This window comes from Elephantulus edwardii, unplaced genomic scaffold, assembly GCF_000299155.1.
Source record: "Elephantulus edwardii isolate Elephantulus edwardi_28Jun2011 unplaced genomic scaffold, EleEdw1.0 scaffold00194, whole genome shotgun sequence".
Taxonomy (NCBI): domain Eukaryota; kingdom Metazoa; phylum Chordata; class Mammalia; order Macroscelidea; family Macroscelididae; genus Elephantulus; species Elephantulus edwardii.
Genome location: NW_006399944.1, coordinates 2,991,590 through 3,005,270, shown reverse-complemented (window position 1 = coordinate 3,005,270; position 13,681 = coordinate 2,991,590). Strand labels below are relative to the sequence as shown.

At 34.7% G+C, this 13,681-nt stretch overlaps 1 protein-coding gene across 1 annotated transcript in view; it reads right to left on the bottom strand.

Moving 5' to 3' along the window:
* The window catches only part of SENP6 (SUMO1/sentrin specific peptidase 6), a 122,481-nt gene that overhangs the window by 83,048 nt on the left and 25,752 nt on the right, over positions 1 to 13,681 (bottom strand). Inside the window, exons 4-5 of the mRNA XM_006896969.1 lie at positions 9,984 to 10,103; positions 7,637 to 7,697 (exon numbers count right to left, since the gene is read on the bottom strand). Coding sequence (XP_006897031.1) covers positions 7,637 to 7,697; positions 9,984 to 10,103 — 181 coding nt within the window. The remainder of the gene's footprint in view (positions 1 to 7,636; positions 7,698 to 9,983; positions 10,104 to 13,681) is intronic.

The window sequence follows — 13,681 nt, the reverse complement described above, 5'->3', positions numbered from 1 at the left end:
GAGCGGAGTTTAGGGCTGTTGTACATAGGGTCGCTATGAGTCGCAGGCGACTCGATGGCACATAACAACAACAACAACAGATCATTCTGATGTATGGGTTTAGGAACCAGTATCTATAACAATTTTGATAATCTGTTAAAAATCCTGGAAGCAAAGTTTCCAGTATTAAAGACTGATTATGTTATTTCACAGTTCACAGATAACGACAACTAATATTTATTGCATGTTTATTATGAATAAATCTTATGTTAATTCTTATATATGCAATATCTAATCTAAAAATTACATACATTCCAGTTGCTATTTAGACTGGAACGCAACAACTGGAATTAAAGTGTCAGATCAATTACAGATCAATTACTTGATGCTACTAAATGACAGGAATAAACGTACTGTAAGCAGAGAGAACAAAGCAATCACATGATCAATGACTCCTTACATGTAACCATAAACACATTATGTGAAAAGAAAAACCAGTTCACGAGGCTAAATAATCCTCAATTTAATAGTAACAACAATGTAGCTGTTTACAGAAGACTTGCAAGTACCATGTACTATGCCAACTACATAAAACCAAAACTCAAAACCAAACTCACTGCCTTCCAGTACACTCTACCTCACAGTAACCCTATAGGGCAGAAAAGAATGACCTAATGGAGTTTATAAGGCTGTACATCTTTACATACAGACTACCACTCCTTTTTTTTCCAGAGTGGCTAATGGGTTCAAACTGCTAATCTCCCATCTGGTTAAAATACTTTAACCATTTTACTACTTGGGCTCATTTATGTGAACTGCATGTTTCTGTTAAGTGTCACTGAATTAAGACAATATGATTCAACCTTATGAACAACAGATCAGAACTTTGCTCTATCCTAAATCAGCAGCACAATCTCTGCCATGCTCTACCCCACTGCAACAGTTACTGTGTCAATTCATCTTTTGAAGGTTTTCCTCTTTCTCTGACACTCCTCCTCTCCCAGCATGATGGAGCTAGCTCTTCCTGACAACACATCTAAATAATGAGATGATGTCTCCTCTGTGTGTGTATGTGTGTTACACTTTCTTTTTAATTTTGTTGTTGTTGTTGTGTGCCATTGAATCACCTCGAAGTGGCACAGGAGGCCCATCCTTCTCAAGTGGAACATTTAATGGATTCAAACTCTGCACCTTCAGGATTGCAGTGCAGTCTCTTGCCACTAGGCCCACTAGAGTTCCCATCTTTGCATCTTAAGGAATATGCTGGCTGCACCTCCTCCAGGACCAAGGTTTCTCTTTTGGCAGTCCATAAAATCGATAGTTATTTAGTTAGTTAGATTAGACAGATATTGATAGACAGAAACACAGACAGACAGATATAGAGATATATATTACAATTCTGTAGAGTGCACAGTAAAATGTAAAATGTAACATTTTGTCTGATTAACTGGAAGAGGCTCAATTCATTGGTTATTAATCTACGGAACATATTTAGGCAGTATACAAAATGTTAATATATAATTTGTCAGCAAGTTTGTATTTACCCTGCTATTGGTAAAAGGCTACAGAGAGTAAATATTTCAGGCATTTTGAATAACATGGGCTCTTCAGACCATCTTTCCCCAATTACTTGCTATGCATCTGAGAGTTGGACAATTAATATGGGTGACAGGAAAATAACTGAAACCTTTGAGCTATGGTGTTGGAGAAGGTCAATAAACATGCCATGGATGGCCAAGAGAACAGACAAGTAAGTCTTGGAGACGGTGCAGCTGGAATTTTCTTTGGAGGCAAGAATGATGAGGCTTCACCTCATATACCTGTTGCTAAGAGGTGCTATTCCTTGAAGAAGGACGTGCTACTGGGAAGGGTGGAGGGTCGGCTAAGGAAAGGAAGACCTTTACCAGGTGTACTGACATGGTGACTGATGCAATGTGCTCTTGTGTGTAGGGGAAGTGTGAGATTGGCACAGAAAAGAACAGGGTTCAGAGCTTTTGTTCATAGGGTCTCTATAGGTCGTGCTCAACTTCACAGCACTTAACAACAACAGCAACTTACAACTACTTAGTCTACTTAATTTTAAAATGATATCTTATATTCATAAAGTTCCACTGAAGAGCAGCTATATATAAACAAATGAGCATATCTGTCTTCTAGTGTCATTTTATAGGTTAAAGGTTAAAGTTACAATATTCTTAACAATGAAAATATTTTCAATGTTAAAAAATATTTTTATTTTTCTACCAATTTATTTTTTTAAAAAAGGTAAAAATCATTCTATTTCATGATCCATTCAAAAACAGGTTATTGGTAGCTTATGACCCACAATCCTTACTTAAGTTTGTCAATTCCTGTATTATGACATTAACTAGTCAGTCACTAAGGAGTATGACTAGTTGTTAAAATTTAATCCCCAAAGGAAAATAAATTTATGTTCAATATATATTTGTTACATTTTATTAGGGCTGTGAAATGTACAAAACCCTTCCTTATTTTGGTATCCTCAACCTTGTAATCCTTTTAACTAAAAATCTAGATAAGAAAATGATCTAAGAGGAGCTATTAAATAATTGAAGACATTTAAAACACATATGAGGTATATTTACAGTCTTAAAAAGAGACATTGAAATAGCAAACAATCTGACACTATAGAAAAAAACAAATTTGAAATTTAACAGAATTTCTACAAGTGGAAACATGTCATGAAAATTAAACAAAAGGAATAAACATTCAGTAAATGTATTAAAATTATATTGGATTAAAAATACATAGCTGAAGACAGAAATGAATGAATTGGTAGAACTGAAGAAATTATTCAAAAGATGGATAAGGGAAAATGTAATTGTCTTTATTCTTAAAAGTCCAAAGGATAAAAAGGCAAAAGTAGCAGAAGTAGAGAAGTGTTAAAATACTTAATTAAAATAAGTACGTCCTCTTATTTCATACTCATTTTTAGGTGGAGAAAAGGGATTATTCTCATTTAAGCCAGTGACCTAACTAGACCTATAAATTATGCAAAAGCCACTCAAAATATATACAGTAAGGCATATGAAAGCCAGAATCTGTGTAACATGGAATTGTCAGAAAATGCAAGCACAGATATTTGTTAAATCAAGTAATAGAAAAATGGTAACACTGTATATTTTGTCAAAAGTCAAAAACTTTAAAGATCATAGAAAATAAGTCAGTCTTATAGAATTCAGGCTCTTGTAAACGTCACAGTATAAATACCACAAATACATGAAGACTTTCCATAGGAGAAACAGGAGTAGATAGCTTTAAAAAAATCAACTTCTAAATCCACAATCTCCATTTTCACAGTTTCCTAAATAGATCTGATAAAAATACTTCTGTAAAAAAAAAAAAAAATCAATAAATTAATTTCAAACTCATTCCTACCACAATAACCTTTTTCCTACTTTCTGCTATCTTTTTGTTACATGCGAGGGACTTGACTACATTAACATCGCATAGAAATCCTATGAACAATGGCCCAGAACTGTGCTCTATCGTGAGCCAATCTCACGGTCATTGACACACTTAACTCATTGCCACAGTCACTGTGTCAATCTATCTCATCCAGGGTCTTCCTCTCCTTCACTGGCCCATCTTTTCCAAGCATGTCCTTCTCCAAGAACTGGCCCATCCTGACAATATGTCCAAACTGAGTGAAACAGAATTTCAAAATCCTTGTCTCCAAAAAGTAAATTGGTTTCACCCTCTCCAGGACAGACCTGTTTGTTCTCTTGGCAGTCCATGGTATGTTCAATACTCTTCTTCTTCAGAACCATAGCCCAAAGTCATCAAGTCTTCTTCTGTCATCCAGCTCTCAGGTGCATAGCAAGAATTGCTTGCTGCTATTGTTTCTTATTCTTAAATAAGAACATGGCCTGATTCGGGTGGACCATAGTCTCTAGACTGACATCCTTATACATTAGCACTCTAGAGAGGTCCCTAAATAGATTTCCCCAATGCAACTAGTCTTTTGATTTCTGATTGCTGCTGCGAAAGTTGTTGACAGAGGAACCGAGCAAGATGAAATTGTGAAGAACATTAATCTTTTTTTCATCATGATAATGTTGCCTATTGGCCCAGTTAGTGGTGAGGTTTTTGTTTTCATGATGCTGAGATGCAATCCATATAGAAGGCAGCAGTCCTTCTGCAGTAAACACTTCATTCAAGTCCTAATCAGTTTCAGTGAGCAAAGTTGTTTCATCTGAAGGGTTCTGACTATTTCCTCCAATCTAGATGTCACATTTTTCTTCATGAAGCCCAGACTCTCAAATAATCTGTTCCACATATAGACTGAAAATGTATGGAGAAAGGATACACACTTGACACACTCCTTTCTTAATTCTGAACCATGCCGAGTTCCCTTGCTCTGTTTGGACTGCAGTGTTTTGATCTAGGTTTCACATGTGCACAATCAAGCGTTCTGGGAATCCCAATCTACTCTATGTTAACCATAAATTGCTGTGATTTATACAATCAATGCCTTTGAAAAGTCCAAAACTGATGTCTGATATCTAGAAGATTCTTTTAACACATAAAATACTGGAAAGGCTTGGCATCACTCCCTGCTTTATATATATTTCTGCCAAAAGTGAAAAGTAGTGTAAAAGGATTTTTTTTAAAATCAGCTATTGCAAAGTGAGAGGGGCAAGAGTGAAGAAAATTGCATTTACTGATTTTGTATTTTTTTAACCTCAAGTATTATCATGAGAAACACTAATAAGTGTTCAAGAAAATCAGTGAAAAAGACCAAAAAAAAGAGGTTGAAACTGCTGGCCCTATTACACTCAGGCAACAAAGAAGTTAAAAATCAAGATTAAGGATATATTTATCTATTCTGAAGTAAAATGTGTTTATTAAAGGTGAAAATGTATGTGTTTATTTAAAATGAAAGCAGATTTGTACAGATAAAAAGTAAGACTGAACTAACCTGATTTCATGGATTGGCTTTGCCAAACAAGTTAGCTATTTCCCACAGACTTGAGGGAGATATATGCTATTGCTGATAGGTGCTATTGAGTTATGTCGAAACTTTGTTCTACCCTGTGCCAGCCTTAGAAGCTCAGATACGCTACAGCCCACCGGTATATTGATGGAATCAACCCATCTGGTTGGAGATCTTTCTCTCTTTTTCTGACTTTCCACTTTTCCCAAGAACTGACACCTCCTGACAACAAGTCCAAAGCATGGGAGTGCTCTACTATTGTAAAGAAAATGCACTTAGATAACATTTCCCAAAAAAAAAAAAAACAACCAATTTACTGATAATGTACTTAAAATTAAAAAGAACTAAAATATTTCTGATATGTTTTGCTTATAAATGTGATTTTTTTGAGATTTAAAAAGAAAAAGAATCTAATTCTTTGCATATCTATTTCCTTTCCTTATTGATAATCTTAGTACTTACTTCTAAAAAAAGTGTTTGAAAAGAAAACTGCAGCTGAAAGTTGTATTTTACTAATAATCATTATTCTAAGCTATATGAACTAGATAAATAACAATTTAAGAGCCAATTTCCAATATTATGTTTAGCAACTGAAAATATCTTCAATGTTTCTTTTTTTAAAAAAAACTTGTATTATTTTTACGTGTACCGTCAAATCAGATCTGACTGGTACAGGAGGAGATTGCCTCCTCCTTTTCCAGCAGAGCATCTGGTGGCTTTGAACCGTGTACCTCTGGGATTGCAGTGCAGCGTCTTGCTGCAATGTTTCTAAGATCAATTAAAAAATAGAACTTTTAGTGATAAGAATTTTTAATTTAAGCTTTACTGAATATGTATATTTTTATTACATAAAACAGGACAGGTTAATGAAATGATTTTTTAATCACAAAAATACACTATTAAAAAAATTATAGAAGACCTAATGTCAAAGGTGAATTAAGAGTATGAATTCAAAGACAAAGGAGAAAACTTCCAACTATTAAAATAGATATGCTTCATGTATCTTAAAAATAAGTGATGACACTGTAAGTGACAATATTACTATAATAGGATTCTCATTATTTTAGAGATCACTGAATACATATTACTGTCATATTATTTTAAAAACATCAATCGTTACATTCATTGTTGTTGTGTACCATCAAGTCAGAATCAACCCATAGCTGACCCTCCAGCTGTTTTTCAGAGGCAGTAATTGCAAGGGAGGAGATTGCCCAACCTTTTGCAGCAGAGCAGCTGATGGATTGAACTAAGTGCCTTTGGGATTGAAGTGTAAATTCTTACCACAATACCACCAGAGCTCTCTCTAATCATGAAAGATGTGTAATAAAGCATATATTTGCTCAAAAAGTCTGAGGTTCACTCAAGAAAATAATAAATATTAAGTTCTACAGATTTTATATGATAAAAAAATTTTCCATCCATTAGGTGACAAAACAAATCTGACTCAACTCACTGCTATTTAGTTGGGACTGCCTTATAATGGGTTCACCCTCCAGAAAGTTTCCAAAGGCTATAAAATACACAGGCACAGACTATCTATCTTGCAACTTCTTATACCATGCAACACTTAATTACGCTACAGCAAATAAATATAAATTACCATTAGAAGACAAGGAAATCAGCCCAAAATTCAAACAGAAAAAAAAAATAACTTGCATTTGACAATTCAAAAGAAAATACCTTATTTTCCATTTTTGGGTTAAAAAAAAATAACCCCAAGGCAATTACTACAAAGATAAAAAGCTCATGAAAACCATGAACACATGCAAAAGATTAGTTTCTAAAAATATTCTTTTATCAAATCTAAGAAGCCATTATACCGTGCACCACCCTATCATGCACCACATTTTTATTGTCATATCAATAAAAATTTAAAAAGACAAGCCATTTAATGACATCAATGTAAGACAGGACCAGTTTCCAGAGATGTCAAATGTTTCTGGAAAAACAGATTTTAGAATCAATAAAAGACTTTCTATGAGTCAAAGATAGTCCAAAGATCAAATACAAAATGGGGAAAGAATATGAATTATAAAATATAAATGGCTACACGTATGAAGAAAGTACAAATTAAGATTACACTGAAATAACTTTTATTCATAAAGATATGAAGGTTGAAAATGCTAAGAAGAAACTGAAATCAGAAGAATTCTCATATATAATTGATAAAGTGTAACCAGAAGACAATAATTAGATATGTACTTTCCTCTAACGCAACTGTCTCTAGCAATACAGCCTATCAATATGCCCACCTACGTGAAAAATAACGTAAACAGAAGGTTAATTTATTCAACATTACAAGAGAGGACAAAAAATGTTGGAAACCTCATAAATATCCTCTAGCATGGTAGTGCTGATTAGGACATAACAATGAAATACTATGCATCCAATGAAAGAATGAAGGTGGTTTTACCAATCTATCACAGAAAGGTACCATAAATATGTTAAGTAACAAAATGAAAGAACCATAAATCATGTATAGCATGGTACTGTCTAAAGGGAAGTGCTGAAACATATTTTTTTAATGAATAAAATCTCTCTGGAAGGAGAGGCAAGAAATTGGGGACACTGATTTCCCCTGCAATATGGAAGCAGATATTGGGCTTACAATTTAAAAATGTCAAGCAAATCCTTTTTTGAGAGCTTCTGAATTATAATTTAACTTTTTTCCAGGGGGGGGAAAAAAACACCACTTGCCTTTTTTCCTTTAGAGGTTTCAGAATCCTCATCTTCTTCTATACTGAGTAGATTTGCCCCACTACATAGAAAATAAGGGGGGAAAACCTTAAGTAAAAATTACAACTCACATATTAAATTCAGAAAGTTTTTCTTTTTTATGCTCAATGAATTTAAGGATCAGGCTTTAAAGTTTTTACTTCTTTAAAGGGTCATATGGTAAATAACAAAACCTTTGCAGGCCAAATGTTCTAACAATGAATCAACTCTGCGACTGTAATGTGAAAGCAATCACAGAAAATATATGTGGATGTGTTCCTAATTTTATTAATACAAGTGGCAACAGATTTGCCTCATGGTCCATATCTGCCAACTACTGCTTTAAATAAATACACATACACAAACACACACACACACTGAATTTTATGTATGTTTATTTGCTTTTCTCCTTTTGCAAAGATTGATAATTAGGGGAGGCAGAAAGAAATAAAAGACTGAAAACCTTCAATAATGACAAGACTAATTCTGAAGGTACTGCTGTTTACCTTCACTCAATCTTGGAAATTGCGCTGAGAATCACTGGCCTGAGATTTCAAAAGATCAGAGTGAAAACTGCAAAATTCATTACCAAAGAATCAGAACCAACTAAAAGCTGATCCTACAGTGATTTTTCTGGGGCTATAAATAGCACAGGAGGATACTGCACATCGTTCTCCCACTGATGGATTCGAACCAGAGAGTTGTGGCTTTTGGGTTATTTAGCAACTACCAAGGACTGTGCTAGGAGACCTTCCTTAAACATCAGACTAGTAAATATAAACATTCAAAGAGTTGGAGACCCTGAGGAGCCAATTCTAAGAATACACTTTGCAAACAAAATGTACAAGACTGCAAACACCTTAAGAGAACCACAGTATATCTTCTGGCACAGAAAGTCAAATACTTCCTTCTGAAGATAACTCTGAAGTTATTGATAGTAAAATACTAGCTATTCATAATAAAAATACAAACTGCTTTATTACTAGATATAAAAATTCCAACTTTTTTAATGCTAAAAATTATTTTCTTCCACTTTCACAAAAATGTTTCTCTGTTCAACTTAATCTCAGTATTTCAAAATTACTAAATGTATCCTCCTTAAAAAAAAAACTGTTCCATTATAAAAAATTTTTAAAGGTATCCTTAAAATACTGGTTTTAGGGGAGCTCTGGTGGCCTAGTGAGTGGCCAAGAAGCTGCACTACAATCCCAGAGGTGCACAGTTTGAATCCACCAGATGCTCTGCCGGGAAAGGAGGGACAATCTCCTCCTGTACCAGTCAGATCTGATTTGACGGTACACACAAATAATAAAATTTTTAAAAAAAAAAAAAAAATACAGGTTTTAAGTAAGAAACTTAACAGTCAAAGATCTCCTTTGTCCCACTACGTAGAAAATAAGAGGGGGAGGGGAACCTAAGTAAAAATTAAAACTTATACATTAAATTCAGAAAAGTTTTCTCTTTTTATGCTCAATGAATTTAGGGATCAGCAAACTTCTGTCAGCATCTCATAAATGAAGGAACATAAAATTGCAGTAATCACGAATGGAGTGATTGCGCAGATTGAAGTGAAGCACCTACAATATTTAGTCAATATATTCTGAATTACTTCTGTGTAAAATTCATTTAAAATATCTAAAATATTTGTGTCTCTAAATTTGTGGTTCTTCTGACCAGTGGAAAACCAAATTAATAAGCTAAGAAATCAGTAACATGGAATTTATAATGCAGATGTCCATCATACCAAAGATTGTGTTAAAAGGACAATTTAAAAATTTGAACAGCAGTCAATCCAAATATATTAATAATATATCCAAATATACTAATGAAGCATACTGAAAACTTCTTAACTTCTATCTGGGTGAAATATGTTTATAATTTTACTGTTTCTCCTATCTTGGGTATTTATGTAATTAGGGAAGGTTTAGATAGATAAGAAAGGTACCGAAGGACTTAAATTTCCAAATAAAACTCAAGGTCCTCTATCTGGATCCATGGATTTATAAAAAATTAGTGGCTTTTCAGGTCAATGCCTGAAAAAAAAGGTCATTTATACCAAAAATTTTAATTCTCTGTAATTAACATTTTCCCGGAGTATGGCTAATTTTTACTTACAAAGTTCCATGTATTACATGCACATACTTAAATAGAGAAATAAGACAACAAAATTACTTACTCATAAGGAAGAACTGTTTTTACTTTCCTAATGTTTCTATAAAAGAATTCAATGTGTAATGAAAACCATACTCTTTATTTTCATGGGATATAAATTTTTCTAATAAAAACTTGCATTCTTACAAAATATCTGAGGGGGGAAAAAAAACCTTACTCTTTATCTGTATCTCCTTCACTTTCTTCTTCATGATCAAAGCTCCAATTATTTTTAAAACCTCCATCTCTCTTAGACTCTGATCTAGCCAAAGCTGAAATGAAAACAAATATATAAGTACTGACATAAGATTAATTTTAAAAACTTGATATAAAATCAATATGAACATATCCCAAGACCTTTTGTTTTTCTTTTTTTTTATTGTCTCTGATTAATTCTTATAAATATCTTACTTCCTTCAAAAAGAAAAAATGTGTTTGTGCTCATTGAGCTAACATGTGTAAACTAATTAGAGAAAGAAGTTCAAATTAGTAAGATATAATAGTAACAACTGGTTATTTGGAAGTTACATGAACATATAAAATTAGCCTTAAGTCTAAACCTAAACCTGAGTACTGATTCCAGAAATTAGTACTTGTGAATTTGCCTGCTTTACTTAGGAGAAATATATCCAGACCACTATTTTCCTTTGCCTTAGCCAGTCATTTTAATAGAAGAAAAAGCAAGATTCTTCTGTGTTGGTAGTAAGGCAAACATTGTGCAGAAAAACTCAATAAAAAAATCAAATATGCTCACTGTGAGTTTAAAAATTCTAAGTTCATGACTGAAAGCTTCCAAAGCCATTGTTGTTGTTATGTGCCATTGAGTTGCTTGCGACTCATAGCGACCCTATGTACAAAAGCACTAACCCTTGCTCTGCCCTGTCCCAATCTCACTGTCTCAGACATCCGCACTGCAATTACCCCAGTCACTGAATCAACCCACTTCACAGAAGGTCTTCCCCTCCTGCACTGTCCCTCCACCCTCCCAAGCATGATGTCCCTTCTCCAAGGACTGGTCCCTCCTTGCAACATGTCCAAAGTATGTCAGACGAAGCCTCAGAATCCTTGCCTCCAAGGAGCAGCCCAGTTTAACCTTCTCCAGGATGAACCTGATTGTTTTCTTAGCAGTCCATGGTACACTCAATACTCTTCTCCATCACCACAGTTCAAAGGCATTAATGCTCCTTCTATCCTCCCTAATCACTGTCCAACTCTCTGATGCATAACAAGTGATTGCAAAGACCATGGCCTGTATCAAGCGTACCTTAGTCTTCAGAATGACAAAGTGACAAAGCCATTAGGTCATAGAAAGTTGGCCTCTGAAAAGATAATGAAGTCTTGAGCCTAGCCTATGTCTGAGGTCAGAAAAGATCTGATTTAAAACCTGAAGAGCAACACCCAGTTTCCATGAAGTCAATTCCAATTTTTTTAGAGTCGATGTATTGCAGAAAAGAACTGTCCTCAAGGGAGGTAGCCATGGGAAGCAGCTATCCAGGCCTTTCTTCCAAGGTGCCTGCAGCTAGTTCAAACAATCTTCTAGTTTGCAGTAGTCAAGTGCTTACCCAAACACATCTAAGATTTCTTGTCCAGAATCAGGGCCTAGAATACTCAAAATCAACATGGCCCAGAAAAGATTTATAAAATGCCATAAATCAACAGAAAATTAGTCAATATGAGAAAATTTAAAACTACTTTACACATATGTTAAAAATCCAAACCAGCTGTCATCAGATCAGTTCCAACATATTTAGTACTAAGAATAAAAATGTGTTTCATATGATTTTCATGGCTAATTTTCAGAAGTAGATCACTATCCTTTTCTTCCAAAATTCCTCTGTTGTTGTTAAGTGCCTTCTAGTCGAATATGACTCACAGAGACCCACCCTATGAATAGAGATTTGAACCCTATCTTGTGCCATCTTCCTAATTTGACATACTTGAGCCCAATGCTACAGACACTGTGTTAAGCCATATGTCTGAGGTTCTTACTCTCTTCTGCCATCTCTCTGATGTTACATGAAAAGAAATTTATTTTTTTTAAAAAAAGAATCGAAAACTTCAATCTTAAACAACAACAAACCAACAGCAAAGCATTAGGATTGGAGGAAGATTCAATAACAACCTGTAATATGTAGATGAGACAACCTTGCTTGCACAAAGGGAAAATTCCAAGCTCGAGAATGAATTACAACTCAAAGAAAAACAAAAATCCTTACAACTGGACCAACAGGAACAATCTTAATAAACAAAGAAAAGATTCAAGTTATTATGGATATCTTTTTACTTTTTTAATTCTTTTTACTTTTAAATGCCATTTGAGACAGTTATCAAGCAAATTGGTTTTTTTGTTTTGTTTTGTGGGTTTTTTGTTTGTTTGTTTTAATTATTTTTTGTTTGTGTACCGTCAAATCGGATCTGACCGGTACAGAAGGAGATTATTCCTCTTTCTCCAGCAGAGCATCTGGTGGATTTGAACCGCATATCTCTGTGATTGCAGTGCAGCTTCTTGCCACTAGGCCACCAGAGCTCCCTGCAAATTGGTTTTTTTATTTCAAATAATTCATCTAGATTTTGTTTTATGATATTATTTGTAATCCCCACATTGTAATAGTACTCTTCACACTATTTCCCTGCCTTAAGCTATTGATTGGTCTAAGGAGTGAGTATCTCCCAGGTATTTACCTTATTATAAGCTTGTTTACTGTCTGCCTGAAAGTCTCAAAGGATTCTTAAAGGCTATACTCTTGAGAGTTTAAGCAATCTCTTTAGACTACAAACACAATCACTTTAATGATTTTGAGTTTTGTTCCACAATTTTTTCCTTCTCTGTCCAGGATCGCTACTATCATTCCTTTAGAGTGGTCAACAGAAGCAGCCAGTGTCATCCAGTTCTTCTGGTCTCTGGGTAGTGAAACTGAAATCTGTGGTGTTCATTAGTCCTTTGTCAGTTTCTTTACATCTTTGATTATTTTTGCTCTGTGTTTCAGACTCAAGGATTTCATTTTACTTGAATCCACAATCAATGTCTATGGAAGTAGTAGTCGTCAGGAAATTAAACAATTAATTAATCACTAAGGGCAAATAGGCTACAAAAAAGTCACGCTACTGAGTAGCTCAAACTGACCCTATAAGACAGAACATAACTAACTGCCCCATAGGATTTCTGAGGCTGTGTTTAATGAACAGACTGCCTCATCTTTCTTCCACGGCAGCAAGTCTGAACCATAATCTTCTGGGTAGCAACTTAATACTGAGCCTACAGTTTCAGCAGCGTTTCGCTCAGTGGTAAAAAGCAAAGATGGCACTTTAAAGACTAAGATGTGCCTGATCCTTTGTATTTTTCAACTGCCTCAAAATGAGAGCTGGGCACTAAGTAAGGGAGACAGAAAAATTGACGCCTTTGAATTAATGGCACCAGTGAAGAACGTAAAATATATCATGGACTATGAAAAGAACAAATCTGTCTTGGGAAAAAGCCAGCTAAAATGCTCCTAAGAAGCAAGGATGGAAAGGATTCATTTTACTAACTTTTGGACCAATCATCAGGAGGGATCAGTCTCAAGAGAATAACACCGTATTTGGTAAAATAAAGAAGATCCTTCATGAAATGGGATGATAAGGTGGCTGCAATGATAGGTTCAAGTATAGCAAACAGTGAGGATGATGCAGGGCCCAGCAATGACATGGGGTCATTATGAGCCAGAACTGACTCAATAGCACCTAACAATATGTACATTAGCTACTATACAAATGTAAGGGTTTGTCCTCTGAGATGAGTTTAAAGAACTAACATGCCTGGAAAAATATCTGCAAAAGACTCAAGCAAGACCCACACCTCACTCCATACACAAAAACCAACTCAAGGTGGATCATGGA